The sequence below is a fragment of the Tamandua tetradactyla genome, chromosome 14, assembly GCF_023851605.1.
Source record: "Tamandua tetradactyla isolate mTamTet1 chromosome 14, mTamTet1.pri, whole genome shotgun sequence".
Lineage (NCBI taxonomy): Eukaryota > Metazoa > Chordata > Mammalia > Pilosa > Myrmecophagidae > Tamandua > Tamandua tetradactyla.
The window spans coordinates 46,643,294-46,661,193 of NC_135340.1; the positions used below are offsets into that span (position 1 = coordinate 46,643,294).

At 40.8% G+C, this 17,900-nt stretch overlaps 1 protein-coding gene across 5 annotated transcripts in view; it reads right to left on the reverse strand.

The window, feature by feature from the left end:
* Window positions 1–17,900, reverse strand: part of RYR3 (ryanodine receptor 3) — a 498,481-nt gene that overhangs the window by 285,093 nt on the left and 195,488 nt on the right. For all 5 annotated transcript variants that reach the window (XM_077127361.1, XM_077127358.1, XM_077127359.1 and 2 more), the window contains exons 4-5: window positions 3,558–3,632; window positions 1,183–1,261 (exon numbers count right to left, since the gene is read on the reverse strand). In XM_077127361.1, the coding sequence (XP_076983476.1) occupies window positions 1,183–1,261; window positions 3,558–3,632 (154 nt within the window). The remainder of the gene's footprint in view (window positions 1–1,182; window positions 1,262–3,557; window positions 3,633–17,900) is intronic.

A 17,900-nucleotide genomic window follows, 5' to 3' on the forward strand; every position in this document is an offset into this window, starting at 1 on the left:
CTCCTTGGGCACTATGAGGATACTATGGTGCAAAATGCAGGTGGTTTAGCCTAGTGATTTTCTAGATCATCTATAAATCAGACAATCTAGATCCTTGCTTATAAACCAGTAGCAGCTGCAGGCTAACAGCACAGACTTTTGTCCTTCTTTGGCTACACAATATAAGAACTCCCTTCCTATTTCTAGGGAAAATGTTAAATTATCCAAGCTAGACTATTCTAGCAGCATACATCAGGCTGTTTTCTCTTCTGGCCTCTCTGTTCTGCCCATTTCCAGCTTTAGGGCACAGTATGCCCAACGCCATCCTGGTCACCTCCTTCCTTAAGGCCCACCTTTTGACTGTCAATGTTTTTGACTGCACACATGGACAAAAGCCAGTGTCTCCCAAAATATATGCTGCTTACCACTGTTGGTAGGAAACAATTAAATGATGCTCAGTCATATAGTGAGAGCTTTCCTCTTTATTACTCCTCTAAGCATTCCAGTTTCATCAGAGAAAAGTTTAAATGTGGAGCTCGTGTATCTTGAACACTTTTCTAATATCTGTCTACATCTCAGTTATTTAATGAATGTGGTTGGTTTTCTTTTTGTTATTTTTAATTTTATGGAAAGTAATACCAGTTATCTACTGATAGCAGTGATAGGAGTTTTATCTATGAAATTAAGCAAAAAAGATGAGTTTAAAGAAAAATATGAAGGGAGTAATAATAAAGGGGACACACTGGAATGATGAGAACCATGAAAGTGGATACCATTGATCAAAGTTTGAGAAATCTTATTTTTAGAAAGAACAGAATAAAATGGAACTATTTCTTTGATTTAGACACTGTACTTTATTCTTTCAGTCTTTATTATGGTTCCTTTAGTATTTACCAAGTCATTTAGTACCAGTGGTCCTTATAAGGAGCAATGACTTGTCTACTTAAGTTTCCGCAACTGAACCTACAAAAATAGCTTTTCTTTAAGACTCTAGCAGACTGCATTAAAGCATTATATTCTTCATTCTTAGATCCTATGCTTCCATCACACATTCTTTCTTTGCTTTGTTATTTTCCAAAATTTTACCAGACCCATTTCTTGACCAGGTTGGTTTGGAATTTCAAAGATTAAGATACTCAGTATCTTTCTCAAAAGTCTCAGTCTGCGACCCAGTAAGGAAGAGATCTGGAAATATTTACTCACCTGTGGCATGTTCCCGTAGACCTACATCAAAGGCAAGTTTATCTGTCTGGGATCTTGATGTAGTCAAACATGTTAGATACTGCGAAACAAGAGCAAATGCTAGTCAAGGCACAAACTTCCACTGGGTTTCAGGGTCTCACCACTACTCGGCTCCCAGTTGTCAATGTCAGCATTGAGCTACTGTGAAAAGGGCTTATTTGCCTTGCTCATTGGAAAGTTATTGGGTGCAATACTTCTGGAAAATATAGGATATTTAAAACCTCAACAGTGTTCTTATCTGATGACCTAGCAATTTAACTTACAGGACTATGTGTGAAGGAATAGGTTTGAAATTTTAAAGATGCTTTAGTGCAAAGATACTCCAAGAAATTCGAAAACTGGAAAAAATATAAGAGGAACATACATGGCCAACAATCATGGAAAGGCAAAAGGAACTTTGGCATTTCAATTTGATACAATATTATGTGACTATAGAGGGGATTTATCAAGAATCTATAATAGCCTAACATATTATTTATAATACACTGAGCTAAAAAAGAAACATACAATTAGTGTATATGTATAGTTACCATGAACACAAACATTTAAATGCCTAACAACCAGACTGGAAGGAAATATGCCAAAGTGATAACAGAAGTTGTCTTTGATAGTGGGACCATGGATGACTCTCCCATCTTCTATTTATTTTTTGGTTTACAAATTTTCCATGAACTTTTAGAACTTCTCAGATAACTTTTGTTTTTAATTATAAAAATACATGTAGGCATAAAACTTAAAAATAAGTTTAACATAACTCCATAAAGGGAAGAAACCCATAGCTTCTCCCCCAAGTGCCAGCTTAGGGTGCACTAGTGGGTGCAGTGGCAGGACTTGGCATTAGCTTGGAAGGCAGATATGCACATGGGGCATGCTTTTTGAGCTATATTTTGTGATCTCTGCAACAGGAAGATGGTAGAGTATTGCATTGTGCAAAGTCATATCTCACAGGTGCTATCCCAGAGCTGCTCTTAACATCAGCTTTAAAGTTAGCCAATTACTTTTAAGTGCGAATAGGTTTCAATTTTTGTTTTATTTTTGTGTGTGTGTGTGTGGGGGGGGAGGGTTTAAATCTAATAAATAATACAAGCCTTCCCATCTCTACCATGATGTTAGACTAAGTTTTCAAAGCCCGAGGTTTTGTTTGTTCTACTTGGGTAGAAAAAGAGAGGTACCAGGATTTTATTTACTCTATGAATAAACACCACATTCCAAAAGATAAATTATTACCTCTCAATTCTAGAGATTGTCAGTTTATAAAGTTTTCCCATTCCTTAAACACCCCATCTCCTCCTCTGATAAAATTCCACTTGGTCATTTTATTCTGTCTTTTGCCATGAAGGACTACAACAGAGCAGGCATAAAAGGTCAACTTCTTACCATAGCTCAGGGGAAAAAAAAGCTGCAATAAATAAATTATTTAAAAAGCAGCTGCTACTCTGCTGCCAATTCGATGGTTCAAGCATTGAAATGAACTTTGCAGTAAGCTGCAGGTATAAACATGTGAAAATAAAGTCTTGAATTAATGTAACAGCTTTCCACTAGGGCTAGAGAAAGAAGACAAATCTCCCTTACACTGATAGCAAATGAGGATACACATAGGAACTGGGAATGATTGTTATGGAGTTGGCACACACTATTCTTGACTGGAGTTACAATACTCATCTTAACACTTCCTGAAAAAGATCTGCGGTGTCTGTACTCTACAAGTTGTTTTCAGAAATTGAGAACTATTTTTCATGCTGAGTTTTCACCATTCTGGTTCACTCAGCTTCTAGATCCATGATAATTATAGCCTAATCAGCCTTCTGAGGCTACTTTGCACCTTGTAGCCTCCTGCCTCTGAATTAAAATAATACCTCTAAATTCTGTCAGGTCTGAAGGCAATGGATATCATTTCATTTCATTTAACTAGGCAAAAGAAGGGAAATTTCACAAAAATCCCATTTGATTGATTTTTTTCTTCTAAGCTGGCTATATTTGCACATAAAAGAAATTGGTCATTCCATGGTCCGCTTGATTGTTCATTGATTCAGCATCCAATAAATACATCTAGGTACTTTGCTTAGTGAGGTTTGGTGGAGAAAAAGAAAGATATGGTTCTTTTCCTCATGGAATGTGTGGGTCAGACATTGATGAGACACAAATGACAAATCTAGATAAGTGTTATGAAGAAAATGCTAAGACAATAGTGTCCTACAGTTATCTATATTCCAAATTACTCCCACTGTTTTACCTTAGGATTGCTGGTTTCCTGTCCTCCCCGACCACCCCATCCAAGGCTGCCCCATCCCTCCCACTCCAGTGATGGTGAGGAAGGACACCTGGGCTGTGCTCACCATTCCACTGAAAGAGTGCCGCAGGAGAATCGCGTGGCCGTACAGCAGGGTCCTGTGGCCACCCCCTTGTGCTGCCTGTAAGAAGCAAGGATGAAAAATATCAGCATACACCCAACGGTGGCCTCTCGGAGAGCAGAGCAGCCCAAGATTTCTGGGACGTAGTCTATGAGGAGAAAACCCATTGCAAGGCTCCCAAGGAATTCAATCTAGAAATGAGTGGCTGGCCTACGGGCGGGACGCGGACTGTGACCACAGTCACGTACCAGCCTTGGGAGAGAATGTGTGGGGGCCAAACCTCTTCTTACAGGTTCTTAGTTGCCCAGGGTCAAGAGAATCCCAGAGCTGTTCTACCACAGAAGCAGGAAAATCAGATAGGTACTGCTTACCTTCCTTTGAAACTTCTCAGAAGCGTTCAGAGTGAGAGAGAGAGAGAAACAAATGTGATGTAACTACAGCCTAACAACAGAAAGGCAGTATGGCAGGTGGGTATATGGTTACATTCTATTCTTTACATTCTACCCACTCCCTTAAATTGACCCTGTTTACACCAATCGGGCCAGTAAGAGATGGCTCTAAATCCAGGACTTCAGAAGGGTAACCAGTTATGCAGAAATAGGCCCTTCAGTTGAGAGATCATCTAGCTATCTTCTCTGCCTCACCATGTAGCTCCACTTTGGCTACTCTCTTGGCTCAGTGGCAGCTGGAATAGTGGGAGAGGGAGGCACAAGAGGGAGACGCAACCCTACATGGAGCCACAGCTGTTTGCTTCTTACCTTTTTCTTAACCTGAGTCACACATCCCTATGTTCAACTGCATGGTCCATGATAGGAGGCGAAACTGTAATTTACTCTAGACACAGGAGAGTATACAGCATGGATAACTGAAATCGGCAGAGAATTCCAGAATTATTTGGAACCAACATCTTCAACCTCTTTTCCATGTCTCTGCCCATTGTGCTAACATGTCCTTAAAACCAGTAGTCAAACTTTTTCGATGACACAACCCTTTAGGAAAAACTCTTTGAGCACTGACACCCTTCTCCAATGTGCACACAAAGAATTCAAAGCCTGAGATAAAAATCAATTACAAATGGAAATGCTCATATTTTCCTTTCATATGCCGGAGGTGCCGCTTATGTACCCAAAACGCATCCAGCAGCCCAAGGGGCTGGCTTAATGTCCTGCCTCTCAGCTTTGGCTACCCTCAATTAGGACAATGAGCAATGAGGGGGAAGAGGGAACCAGGTAATGGAGAAAAGGCAGAGGTTTGCACAATCAGTCCTTGAGTAATTTTGTTTCAACTCTGTTTGGATTAACAGAATCACTTTTGACAAGGGATGGTTTTTCATGTCATACAACAAGCCTAAAGAAAGGAAAAAGATTAAATGTGGTATCATGTTCAAAAAAGCTGATAGCTATATATATATGTGACTGTTCTTTTTCCATAGCTAAAGAGAAATTTAAATTCGAGTTTAATGCTGTGAAGGAATTACAATGCTATTCACAACATTTCCAAATCTTTTGAAATAAATTGCACTTATAGTTTCTGTATTTACAAATGTCTGTCAACAGCTTAATTAAAACTATTCATATTCAATAATTTTTATATCTTGTCGGTTTGACTGAAATTTTCTCTAAAAACTTGAAATCAGGTCTGCTCTTCCACTGATGGCAGCATAGGGCTTATATATGGGTATATACACCCAAACTAATCTTATGTTTCAGGCTGAACTACTGACCAAATTGTAATTCCATGGGCCACAACTTCTTCCAATTCTTTGTTCCCATAATTTCTGTGATGAATAAGAAGTAAAAAGTCAAGAGCTGCTGAATTCCCCAAAGATTCCCTAGCACTAAGGAGCTTGTGGTCTTCTCATTCCCTGACCCTTCTGGAAATAACCTTCAGTACTCATACCCTTTACTGATAGTGCTGTAGGAAAGCAGAGGGACTTCAGTTCTAGTGCGAGGAGTCTTTGCTGGTGGCCTTTACATTCCAACACGGCCCTCCTTTCAGGCAGTGGTTCTTAGGTGTTGGTGGACATCAGAATCACCTGGAGAGTTTGGTAAACCACAGATTGCTGGAACCCACTTCAGAGATTCTGCTCTAGTAGGTCTGAGAGTTTCCATTGCTAACAAATTCCAGGTGATACCGATGCTGTTGATTCAAGGACCACTAAAGAAATAACCAAGCTTCAGTGCTAGAATGGGAAAGGTGTTTTCTCTGCAGAAACTTCTGACAATCATCATGGTGACACCTGCCGTTGGGCACATCCTCACAACCACTTTTCAAGAGAGGAAATATTTCTCTTGTTTTGTATTTGAGGAATGTGAAGCTCAAAGGGGTAGACCTCACTCTAAGTCGTCCAGCTGGATGTGGTGGGCTTGGAATTAGAACTTCAGGTTAGCTCCAGAGCTCATTCTGCCCTGCTTTTTCTAATGCACTAATTTGCCTATGTGCAAAAGAGTGCACAAAGCGCCCATAAAGACAGGATAGAAAAGAATTCCCTCATCTTCTCTCTGGAGGTGAAGTCACATAACTAGGACTTGAAGATCTCTAACCTAGGGCAAAAGCACAGAACCATGCCAAATGCTGCACATGAATCATCCCATTTTATCTTCTCAGCACTGCTCAGTAACTATGGTTATCACCCCATTTTACAGCCAGGATACTGAAGCTTAAAGAGGTTAAGTAAGCTGCTCACAGTCATGTAGGCTCCAAGGGCAGAGTCAGGATTTAAGACAAAAGGCACTTAACCATATGCTCTACTGTCTCCCTCTCTGTAGTCCAGTAGAGGACAAAAGACTTGGACATAAACAAAATCATGGTAGAAATAGAAACAGCCTAGCCATTAAAGAGGTGAAGACAGAGAGCTTTGGAATAGAACTGGAGGGTAAAAGGTGAACTGGGTTTTAGGGAATGGCCTCACTGAAAAGGTTGACCATAAGCTTCTGATAGGACTGTTACCTGTAGAGATGGTGAGAGAGAGGAACCCACATGAGCAAAGGCCTGGAGGTGGAGAGGATCAAGCACATGTGGGGACCAGCAGGTGACTCACAGCCTAGTGCATGCAGAGGGAGTCTAGGAAAGGGATCAGCTGGAGGCAAATTAGGAAATGGGTATAAGCCATCAGACTATGGAGAGCTGTGACTCCCTGGCTAAGTGGATGGACTTTGTTTCCCAGTTAAAGGGCCGCTGGTATAAGCTATGAAAGGAGAGTGTCACAATGAAAGGACCTTAGGAAAGTAAATGACAGCAAAATGGAGGAAGGACAGGCGAAGTCAAACCCTAGAGCCAGGCAAGGTGCTTCTCTCACACCTGCACATGAAGGAGTCCCTCTCACAACCAACATTCAATCCAAAGCAACATTCGGCTCCACCTTCAAAATATTCTAACTCCTCAGCCTCACTGTTCCTGATCTAGTCCAATCAATTGCCATGTCTCATCTCTCCTATAATTAGGCCTAACCGTCCTCCCTGCTCTGCCTTTCCCCCTTCACAGTCGCAGCTAACACAGCAGCTGAGCCATACTTTTAAAATGTAAATCACATCGTATTACTTCCTTGTTCAAAACCTCCAGTGGTGTCTTACACACATAGGCAAACTCCTCATCATGTCCTCTAAATCCCTACATCAGGAGTTGGCAAAATTTTCTGCAAGAGATCAGTAGAAACTATTTTAGGCTTTGCAGGCCATGTAATCTCTGTTTTTTTTTTTTTTTTTGCATGGGCAGGCACCGGGAAGCGAACCCAGGTCTCTGGCATGGCAGGCGAGAACTCTGCTTGCTGAGCCACTGTGGCCTGCCCTGATTTTTTTTAACCTTTAAAAAACATAAAAACCATTTTTAGATTGAGGACTGTTCATAAGCAGATCATAGGCTGTGTTTGGCCAGCTGGCTGTAGTTTGCCAATCCCTGCTGACATGACCTGGTTTCCTTCCACCTTTATGATTTCTTCACTTACCACTACAACTTTCCCTATCACTCCCTCTGCTCCAGCCACACTGGACACCTCCCATTTTTCTTAGGCAAGCATGCTCCTAAAAGGCCTTTGCACATGTGTTTCCCTCTGCCTGGAATGCTCTTCCTCTAAAACTCTCATGGCTCATTCCTACCCTTTATTCCATCAATAATATTTGTCTGCGCTAAAACATCTTATTAGAGAAGTCGTCTTTGATCACACTCTGAACAAGAATAGTCACCCTTACTCTATCAGAGTTTTCTGCCGTATTATTTTGTCACGGCATTTATTATTAGACGATGACTTCACACATTATTTTTGACATGTATCCACCCCACCCCCAGAACATAAGTTATGTGAGTAAGGGTCTTTGGTGCATTCTCTGCCGTATCAAGATCACTTCTATCAGTGCCTGGCACATAGGAAGCACTCACGAGGTATTTCCTGAAAAAAATAAATGATACGTAAATATTGAACATTTTTCAATATTCAAAAGGGGTGGTGCTTTTGTCTCCGTTTAATAGATGGCAAAAGAGAATTTGAGAAATTTCCCATGGTTGACTTGAAACTGGTGAGCTTGGATTTGAAATGAGGTCTAACCACAATGTAATTTTTCACTATTTGATGTCAAGTCTAGAACATTCCATGAAAGATGTGACAGGCTACGAGAAGGAAGCGGGGATCCAGACTTCGGGGCTGTGAGACGTCACAAGGATGGCAGCCTTGTCCCTGCCATGAATGACCCTGACTGCCATCATTGGCTGAAGGAGAATCAGCACATCTCACAGGACGGGAGTGGGGCAGTACAGGGTTGGCAAAGGTTCTGATGGCATGTCCAGAGGACAGATGCTCCATTAGATCATTAATTCAATCATTTCCCTGGAATTTCAAAATTAATTATTTCTTTTGGTGGCATCCCAGAAGACACTGACTGCCTTCCATTAGAGGAAACTAGATACAGTATTTGAGAGCACATCTACTTTTACCTGCCACACATAAATACTTTAAGCTTGTTAGCACTCTAAGCCATCTCCTTTTGTAAACTGTAACCCCAAATTCCACTTTGGGGGTCCTGGGCTCTACGAAGTCTTTCAAACTCCAGGAAGACGCCTTCCTTAATCTAACATAACCGAATGAAAACTTCAGTGGTCACCCTCCTGGGTGGCCTTGCAGGGCATGAGATTCTTTTCTGGATGTGCATATGTGTGCTTTAATTTTACGTCCTTTCATACCCCACTTCTGGTCTACACTTTTTGGCTATCAAAGAAAAGGGTCTTTCTAGAAGGTTATAAAGCAATACTTCCTCAACAGTTAGAGACACCTTACATTGGCCAAGAGGTTTGCATTTCCTTTGATACAGGCAACAACTAAATAATAAAAATTCTTAATAACTAAAAATACATTAATATCTAATAGAAATAGACAAAAGCAAGTAACAACTAGTATATTCAGTTAGAAATATAATGAAAGATTCCACTCACAAGTAGTATAAAATATTAAACTATTAGGAATTCACTTAGGTAAGTGAAATCTTCAAAACAAAACCACAAAAACTTTTTCTATATAATACAAAATTTGACTTTATGAAATGGAAAGGTGCATTTTGTTTTTGAATAAGAATGTTAATATTTATAAATGCTTATCCTCCTAACGTAAACAGGTTTAAGGTAGTTTTTATTTAAAATTCCAAAAGGATGTTTTGGAATTCAACAAAAGTGCTATAAAATTTATCTGGAAATACAAACAACAAGAATTCTATTCTGAAAAGGAACCAAAGTTTAGTAAGTGTTATGAAGCAAAATTACGTCACTTTGGTATTTGTTCAAAAAAGGAGAATGTAGCAAAATTTAAACAGCCCACAAACAGATCTGACAATTAGAAAATGTAATTTAAGATGAAACAGATTTTTAGTACAATGGGTGAAAGGCAAGATTATTACACAAATGGTTCTGATATCTGGATAGCAAAGCAGAAAAGCATTCAGTTAGATGCAGAGGAAACATAAAAGAGATTCTGGATGGATAATAGAGTTAAAAATCTCATTTTAAAATTAATTTCTAGGATAACGGGCATGTAACAGAACAAACAGTCTATGTTCACAAACAGATCTAATATTTAACCATGCTTTGAAGCAACAGATGCACTGAAAGGACATAAAAGGCCGATATGATTGTACCAAGTTCCCGAACTCCAGGACAGTGGGAAAACCCACACTTAGACTGCAGGAATACTTCGTATCATCATGACAAAAGGGTTACTATCTCATTGAAATGCAGGGAAGGAAAACAAGACTCAAAGAAATAGGCAAAGGATATGAATAAATGATTCATATCAGGAATAAAACTGAAACATATGAAAGATATTTTATCTTTCTAGTTTTAACGAAAAGAACAACAATTAAGGCAACTTAGATGTATCATTTTATATCTACTAAATTAAAAAAATGGGAAAACAGACAATGCAATCCGAGTTTAGCTGTGACAGTGCATACCACCCTTATGGAAAGCAATTTGACAAAATATAAAAAGCGCTGTAAAGAAGTCCATAATCTTTGCTGTAGCAATTTTTGTTTCTGGGAATAATTCAAGAGGAACAAAAACGTATGCACACAGTTGTGACAAAAGCCTTATAATGGGGGAAACCAAGCAAAAAACCTGGAATGAACCAAAATATACAAAAGAAAAAAATATACAAAAGAAAAAAATCACGGGGTGTCTTTAGCATGTTCTATCCTGCAAACCATTAAAAAAAGACAATTATAGAGGCTATGTGAAAACAGAAAAACATTTATGATATGCCACTGTGATAAAAGCAGAACACGAAACACCTTTAACTATTATATCTATGCAAGAATAATCAAGAAATCTATAAAAGTCAAATAGCCATTCGTTTGCTGCATAATCAGTAGATATTCCCCCTTTCCCCCCCTATTTTTTTCTTTAACACAATCACTACATCCTTTAAATTAAAAGTGTGGGGGTGGGGCAACAACATGTCACATGTGTTTAAAGAAATGGAGTGCTATAAAAATGCCTCAAAGTTCATTAAACCTTCAGTTCTTCAAGGGTGTGATCAATTTGCCAGGAATCCATAACAGTGAACCTGCCTGAAGACTGCCCCCTACCCCAGGACATTCCAGGCCAGCTGGCTATGCAGACCCAGCATGCCTGCATCGAGGTACCACTGCAGAGGTGGTAGATGGAGCCCACTGAGAGGCAGTCTTTATTCAATGCGACTCCAAAGTTCTCTATCCCTCACCCCGGGGTCAGGCCCAGACTCCAAAGGGAAAAATCTCTTGCCACAAGGATTCCATCCCACTTGGGTCCCAAACCGAGTGCTTCTTTTGACCGCTGCTTTAGGGACCCTTCACTTTGGATCCTGTTCTTGTTTCTGGGGTCTCAGTGTCTATAGGTTTCCTCATCCAGCCATTGGATTCCAGGTTTACCTTGCCCTGCTGCTACAGGCTGACCAATCACCCCTCTAACCAAAAGGCCAGAGCAGATTCAACTCAAGCATTCCCCTTTGCTAGGAGGGGTCGACAAATAGTTGGGTAACCCCTGCCCCCACCTTCAGCTCAGAATGACACCTAAGGAACTGATGTGGCACTTTTCAGAGAGGTCTTCGATTGTAACTTCCTAGTAATAGGGACAATTTTTCCTCTATGGGCTTTGTATTAGTACCTGGGAATTTAGAAAATGTCATCCAGGTCTGGGAGGGGCACATGTCCAGAATAAATTGACCTGTGATTAGGAGTGAGTGGCAGGGAATGAGACAACGGGACTTCAATGAACACACCACCGCCATCCTGATTCCTTTACCACGGGTGCAACTCTAAAGAGCCCAGTGCGGATACAACTCACTCCTTCACTAGTTTCTCTGCATCAGATTCTTTAATTAGGTAGCTGCCAAATTCTGCTTTCCCTGGGCTAAACAAAGATACCTCTTTATATTATATGGTTCTCATAAAACACTACACAAATAGAAGGTATTGTTTTTCTAAACTGACACTCTGATTTTCTACTAATAATGGCACACTTGATATGGATCTAAAACCCATAGTCAGAGGCACCTGAGAGATTGGCTACAGAAAGTAACAATCTCAGGACAGTATCCCCTGAAGAGGTTTCCCCTCTAAGAAATCCTTCAAGTACATTAGGGGGCAACTCAACCAGGACAGTGCAAGCCTTTAAGATAAATGCACTTAAGAGGAGGGTCATGTCTTTCTTGGTCTCTTTCACGGGCCTCTTGGGATTGTTAAAAACCAAACCAACTTTTTAAGGAAGAATTTTAATGAAGTTGAGGAAAGAGGAGGAAGGCGTGGGGTTCATAGCCCTACAGCCCCAGGGTCAGCGATCGGGGCAGTGTCTCCAGTTGCCTCACTGAAAAGTCAGGAGCAGCGTCAGAGACAGCGGGCACAACAGCATAATGCTGCCTCTTGAGAAAAAGTGACTGAATCTGTGCTGGCAGAAAGGCCCATGGAAGTCACTGCTCGGTCACCCCTCTGCCTTGCAGTAAGGTCAACAGGGTGGCTATGACTCCGGGGAGCCTCCCCTCACACACCCAGAGGGCTGCCACTCCCCCCACCTCCTGTCACAGGAGGGAAGGGAAGGGCAGCTTCAGAAGCACTGTGCAAAGACAGAATATTCTCTTTTTCCCTTCTCTCATTTTTTAAGCATGTAAACTTTGCCCTTAGGCAGGGAAAACACACACACAAAACAAACATTCCATCCTCCATTCCCAGTCACTGGATGTCAAATTTACCATTCCCAAGGGTTATAATTTACTGTTTTCAGTCAACTCTTAGAAGCTCCTAGAATTATTTTTCCTGGGAGAGAAGATTCTGGTGATCTCTTTTTTGTTTCCATCATTAACTTCACAGCCACATGGAAATATTTCAGGACAAGAGGGTGAAAGACCAGAGCCTAATGTGAGAAACTTTAGATTCTGGGTCATGAGTATCAATTGCAGCAAGAGCCTACCCAGCAACCAGGCATTCTCTTCTGGGAAAATACCTCTGTGGTTTCTGTTTTGCACAGATTTGTTCCACCGGGGTAAGTAAAATCAGAGCGATGGCTTGGCTCAGTCAGGGACTGCAGAATAGCCGTTACTGTAACCCCAGGTTGATGCTTCCCTGTGGACACTCAGGACACTGCCCCTGGCAGACTTAAACCCTGAATGCATCACTACAGACCAGCAAGGAATTTCACACTGATCTTTCTTTTTCCCCCCACTAGTCCTGGAATTTTATAAGCACTGATTCTAAAACAGGTGAAGGAACACTTTCCATTCAGGGATGGAAGTGCCTCCAAATTGGACAAGGGGTCATCCTGGAAACATCTGTGGTTTTCTTTAAATGTAGATGCCACAGGAAAACCAGAAAGCCAAAATGGCAGCTCCAATGCCTTTATCATGGTGCCTCTTAAAACAGCAAATTGATAGGAGATATTTTTCAAGGTATTAATGATGTTTAGATCTAATACAAGTATACTTTGGAAAGAGGTGCAGTGATTTTTTTTTTTGTCTCTGAATTAATTTTCCTCCTTTCTCCTATAGTTAACAGATTTTAAAGAATCTGACATTGCCAAGTTCACTCTTAAAATAAAAGAACCTTGTCAGTCAAATTTATTTACCAGTCATTGCTTTGGTGTTTTCAGAACCACCCATTATTCTCATCATTCATTAGGTCTCCAATGAACAGGAGTACCAGGGGCCTCTTAGTGTCAAGACCAGGTACTGTGCCCACTCATTTCATTTCACCCAATATAATATGAACTTTCCTATAAAGAATTTAACATTTGAAAGGTCAAATTACCTTTGCATGAAATATTGAGCACTGTTTCTAATCTATTATTTTTCTAGAAAAAAAAATCACTAGTGATTTACAGAACACAAAATACAACTTTTTATCATCAAACCTCTGTTAAGCAAATACCTAAAACCAAGTCAATTATGTCTTTTGTGTGATCCTTCTCCCTCTCCTCTTACACTCCTTAAGTCTATTGGTTTTCTTGTGTCTCAGTTCAACAAAACCTTTCATCCCTCCATCCACCTTGAACCGGTCCCAATTATGAGCCCACTGGATAGTGATTACTCATTCTTTTCTCTCTGCACCCACATAATAAGCTTGGGACCAAGTCTAAACTTTCAAGTGCAACAAACAAACAGGCTGATTTTTTTCCTGAAGTAAATGAAGTGGTCTTGGGTAGAGAGGCTGGCTTCTGTGCATGGATAGAATAACAGGTGCTCCTGATACCCTAATACTTCCTACCTGCCCATGAACCATAAGCTGTTCTGAAGGTAACAACATGATTCTTCTAAACATTTCATGAATTCATTCTAGAGAAGTGGTTTCTATCCCCAGCCATATATCAGAATTACCAGTGGGACTTTAAAAATGGCCAACTAGCAACAACAACACAGAGGCTGGGAGTGCTTCCCTAAAATTCTGATTTGGTAGGTTCATAGTAGAGTCTGGGCTCCTGAGGAATTCTGATGCAAAGGCAGGCTTGACAGTCACCCCCTCTGGGACTGCCCCAGAGTGTCTGCATATCAGACCCTTCTTTGAAACAATCGGTATGATGCTGGCAGTCAAGTTCTTCTTGTCCAGAACCGTCCTTATATCATTTATCCAGGACCCCACAGAAGAAAAGAACAAACATTAAGGTTCAGTTCTATCTTTCAACTCTGCTCCAATTTATGTGATACACGGAAAGATACAAATCCCTATTACAAAAGCTGCATGTGGTAAGGACTTGAGATAACTCAAGCTGGACAGATAAAGATCCCTGGCACACAGTGATCACCCTGGATCTACCCATCTTTACAACAATGAAGGGTCAGCTGGACCCTTTTGAGCTCCTCCTGTGCAATCCAGAACTCCCTCCTGACACTTCTGGACTCTACAGAGCTCAGAAGAGGTACAGTTAGGGGCAAAGGCCAGGGGGAAAGGGACTTTCCCTATTTCTTCTCTTACTTCTTGGTCACCTCCATCCCCAGCTGGTCACCTGAGATCTTATTTTCTCACCCAGTTTCCCAGCATGGGTGCACATCAGCATTCCGCATTCTTATTTATAATGCTCAGCTGGATTTGTCTCTCTCAGGAGTGTTTTGAATCGTCTCACACTCCAGTGGTGCTATTCACACTGCTGCTTTCAAGGCCCACCTTTCAGAGGCTTGGATCCAAGTGTTCCTCCCACCAGCTAGTTTTTATTTTTAAAGAGCTCTTCTGCTAAACATAAAAATAAAAGTTAAAAAAACAAATTCTCTGCTGATTTGTGGATGGAAGCTGGGACCCAGATAGTGCCATCACCAGCTGATCTATTTTCTCCCCATTGTGTAGGCAGCAAATTCATCACACTGACAACAGGAGGAGAACCCACAGGGGCTGACATTAAAACCTGGCTTCCCTTGAGCTACAAGAAACCATGACAGACTCTGTGGGCAAGGGGGTATAAGAATACATATTAAAATTAGCATATTTTATCTGTGAGGGGAAGAAGGAGCTGCGTCTTTTATCTGTGAGAGGAAGAAAGAACTGGCTCAAAAACACTCACTATTGGTCACAATTTGAAGAAAAGTAACCCCAAAGTAAACAAAACTGAAATGTTATTTGTGCTGATGCTTGTCTCATTCAATGGTTGGAGAAACAAAATAAGCCAATCATTTCCCAGTGGGGCTGGCGGCTCCCATTAAAGTAATGTGATGGCTTGGTACCAAAAAGAACACTGTAGCTGATCTCAGCTCTTTCCACTGGGAGAGATGCTGATGATGGTGAAGGATCTTTAGAAACCAAAGAAGTAAATATGTTGAAGCAACCTGTGATAGTCTACAGTGAGAGAGAGAGCCAGAGAGACAGGTAATGTGAGACAGGACAGACTAGACAAATATGGGACATAAATGGCCATCCAGTTATCAATCAGTGTGCACCAACAGTTGTTTCTGTAGCTTGGAGAATCAAGGAAAATCTTCCTTGACACAGCAGAAATCTCTGCCATGAAATAAGGACAGAAACAACTCACAGTCAACACTTCCTAAGTGCTTTTAAAATAAATGTATGGAGAACATCTTCTTTGGGAAGGACAATACAGTACAAGATAGCCATAGATTCCAGGGAAACGTAGCTTACTAAGCCCTTTAAGTAAGGAAAGGTAAAACCATAAGGCTAGTAGTAGTGCAATTATCACTGTGAAACAAATACACGCTTTTTAAAAAAAACAAGTTCTCACTCTATCACTAAGATGATTTAAGTAACCTCTCTTCTGGTATCCTATCAATATCTCCTCCCAGTCGTCATGGAAGGCAGTGTAATGTGCATCTGTAACCTCAGAGCGTAGTCTCTAATTTTCTCCATGAAATGAAACCAGGAATGTTTAGAGAGTTGCCCAGGTTTATATCTTCTGTTAGAAAAATGAAAGCGAGCCTGGGCCACCTCATCACTGCCTGCCTGGAAGCAAGAGCAATTTCCAAGACATCTGCTGGAGTGCTGAAAGATGGGCATGCATTCCCCTGACCAAGCAGTGAGCAACTGAACACCAAGGAGAGGATAATGACTGAATATTGGAACATGTTGAGTACCTTGAGAGATTTGGGAATCAAAAATGATACTAAAAACAGGAATGGGGTAACACAGTATGTGAAAAGGCCATTGGAATGTATAGATGAGTTTTCGATACAATCTCCAAGCAGCAATTAGTTTAAATTATAGCAACCTTATGTTGATGTTATATGTCAATCAATAGACTGTACATTAAGGACATAAATTCGAAAGGCAACTTAGAAGGCAGGAGAACACCAATGTGACTGTCCTTGCCATCTATTTTGTTAACATGGTGACCCAGGTAACTCCTTACTGGAGAACCACCACCATGACCACTTTTTTTTTTTTTTTAAACCCCGTGTGAAAAATTGCAGGGGCTCCACTGGGGACAGAAGAAGACCGTGAGGCCTCAGGGGATACATATTGGACTGTCTGGAGCCAGTAGGACCTAGTCTGGAAAAGTGTATCAAAGCTTCAGGGAAGTTTGTGAACCCTGGTGTGCAGCCTGCCTAGGTACCTCCTTCTCTGGAGCCCACTGGGATTTGTCAGGAAAGTTTGGATTTAGATGGAGACATTTGCTCCCCTCCCCTCATCCAAGAATCACAGTTAAGATAAACCTTATAGATATGAAGCATCTTGGTTTGGAAAGAAAAACATAAATATGTGTGTTAAAAACAAGACCTTTGGTTAGGGAGGGAGTATGCCTCATATCTGAGCTTGAGCCTGAGGACAAATCAAAATGGCCCTTATCAGATGGTACATGGGGTAATGTGGAACACAGAAATGTCTACATTCATTTGGTGCATTTTTACGAGAAACAGCAATTGAAATAATCAGTCTTGAGAAGAAGGGATTGAGAAAATTGATTTCTTTACATAGTTTTTCTTGTGTTAGGATGGTATTTTAGTAACAAAGTATGATAGGGGACAAAGGAATTAAACAAGGATAAACACAAAAAACTCCTTTTTTACAGGGGGATAAGTTTGGATAAACAAGTATAAATGTGGGAGGATGTTGAGTGATACAAGTGGTACAAGAAAAATACCAAGATCTTTTAATAGAATTAAAATGAAGTTAGTTTATTTTAAAAAAAAAGTACACATGTCAAAGACAGACAATATGGGGGAAAAGGACAGGCAGTACACTGGAATGCTTTGCATTTTCACATGTGTAAAAAATTAGGTGAAACAAGAACCCAGTGGGAACTGAACCCATCAAGACCAGGATTTCACAAGTGACTTTACCACTCCTATTTGTCCTGGGAATAGCCCAGTCTAGTAAAATCTAATAAAAAAAAATATATTGCAGCTGAAATAGTGTGAGAGGTGGAGTGACCAAGCCTAGGTATCTCCACTTGGACAGAGAAACAGTAAGGAGCTCAAGGAGGATACACACCACAGGAAAAGAATGAGGTTATGAGATGTATTAGTTTGCTAATACTGCCAGAAAGCAATATACCAGAAACGGAATGGGCTTTAAAAAGGGAATTTCATAAGTTGTAAGTTTAAAGTTCTAGGCCATAAATACGTCGTAACTAAGGCATTCAGAGAAAGATACCTTGGCTCAAGGAAGGGTGATCTGGGAAGGCACGTGGCTGGTGTCTGCTGGCCCTTGTTCCTGGTTTCATTGCTTCCCACTTCTGATGCTAGTGGTTTCCTCTCTAAGCATCTGTGGGCCTTCACTTAGCTGCTCCAGGACAAAACTCTGGGTTTCATCTCTTTGCTTAGCATCTGCTGGGGTCGGAGGTTCTCTTCAGGTTCTGGCTATTTCTGAGAGTCCTTGCTTAGCACCCAGGCTATTTCTGCCTGAATCTCCAAACATCTACATCGGCTCTCTTTCTGCAAAATGTTTC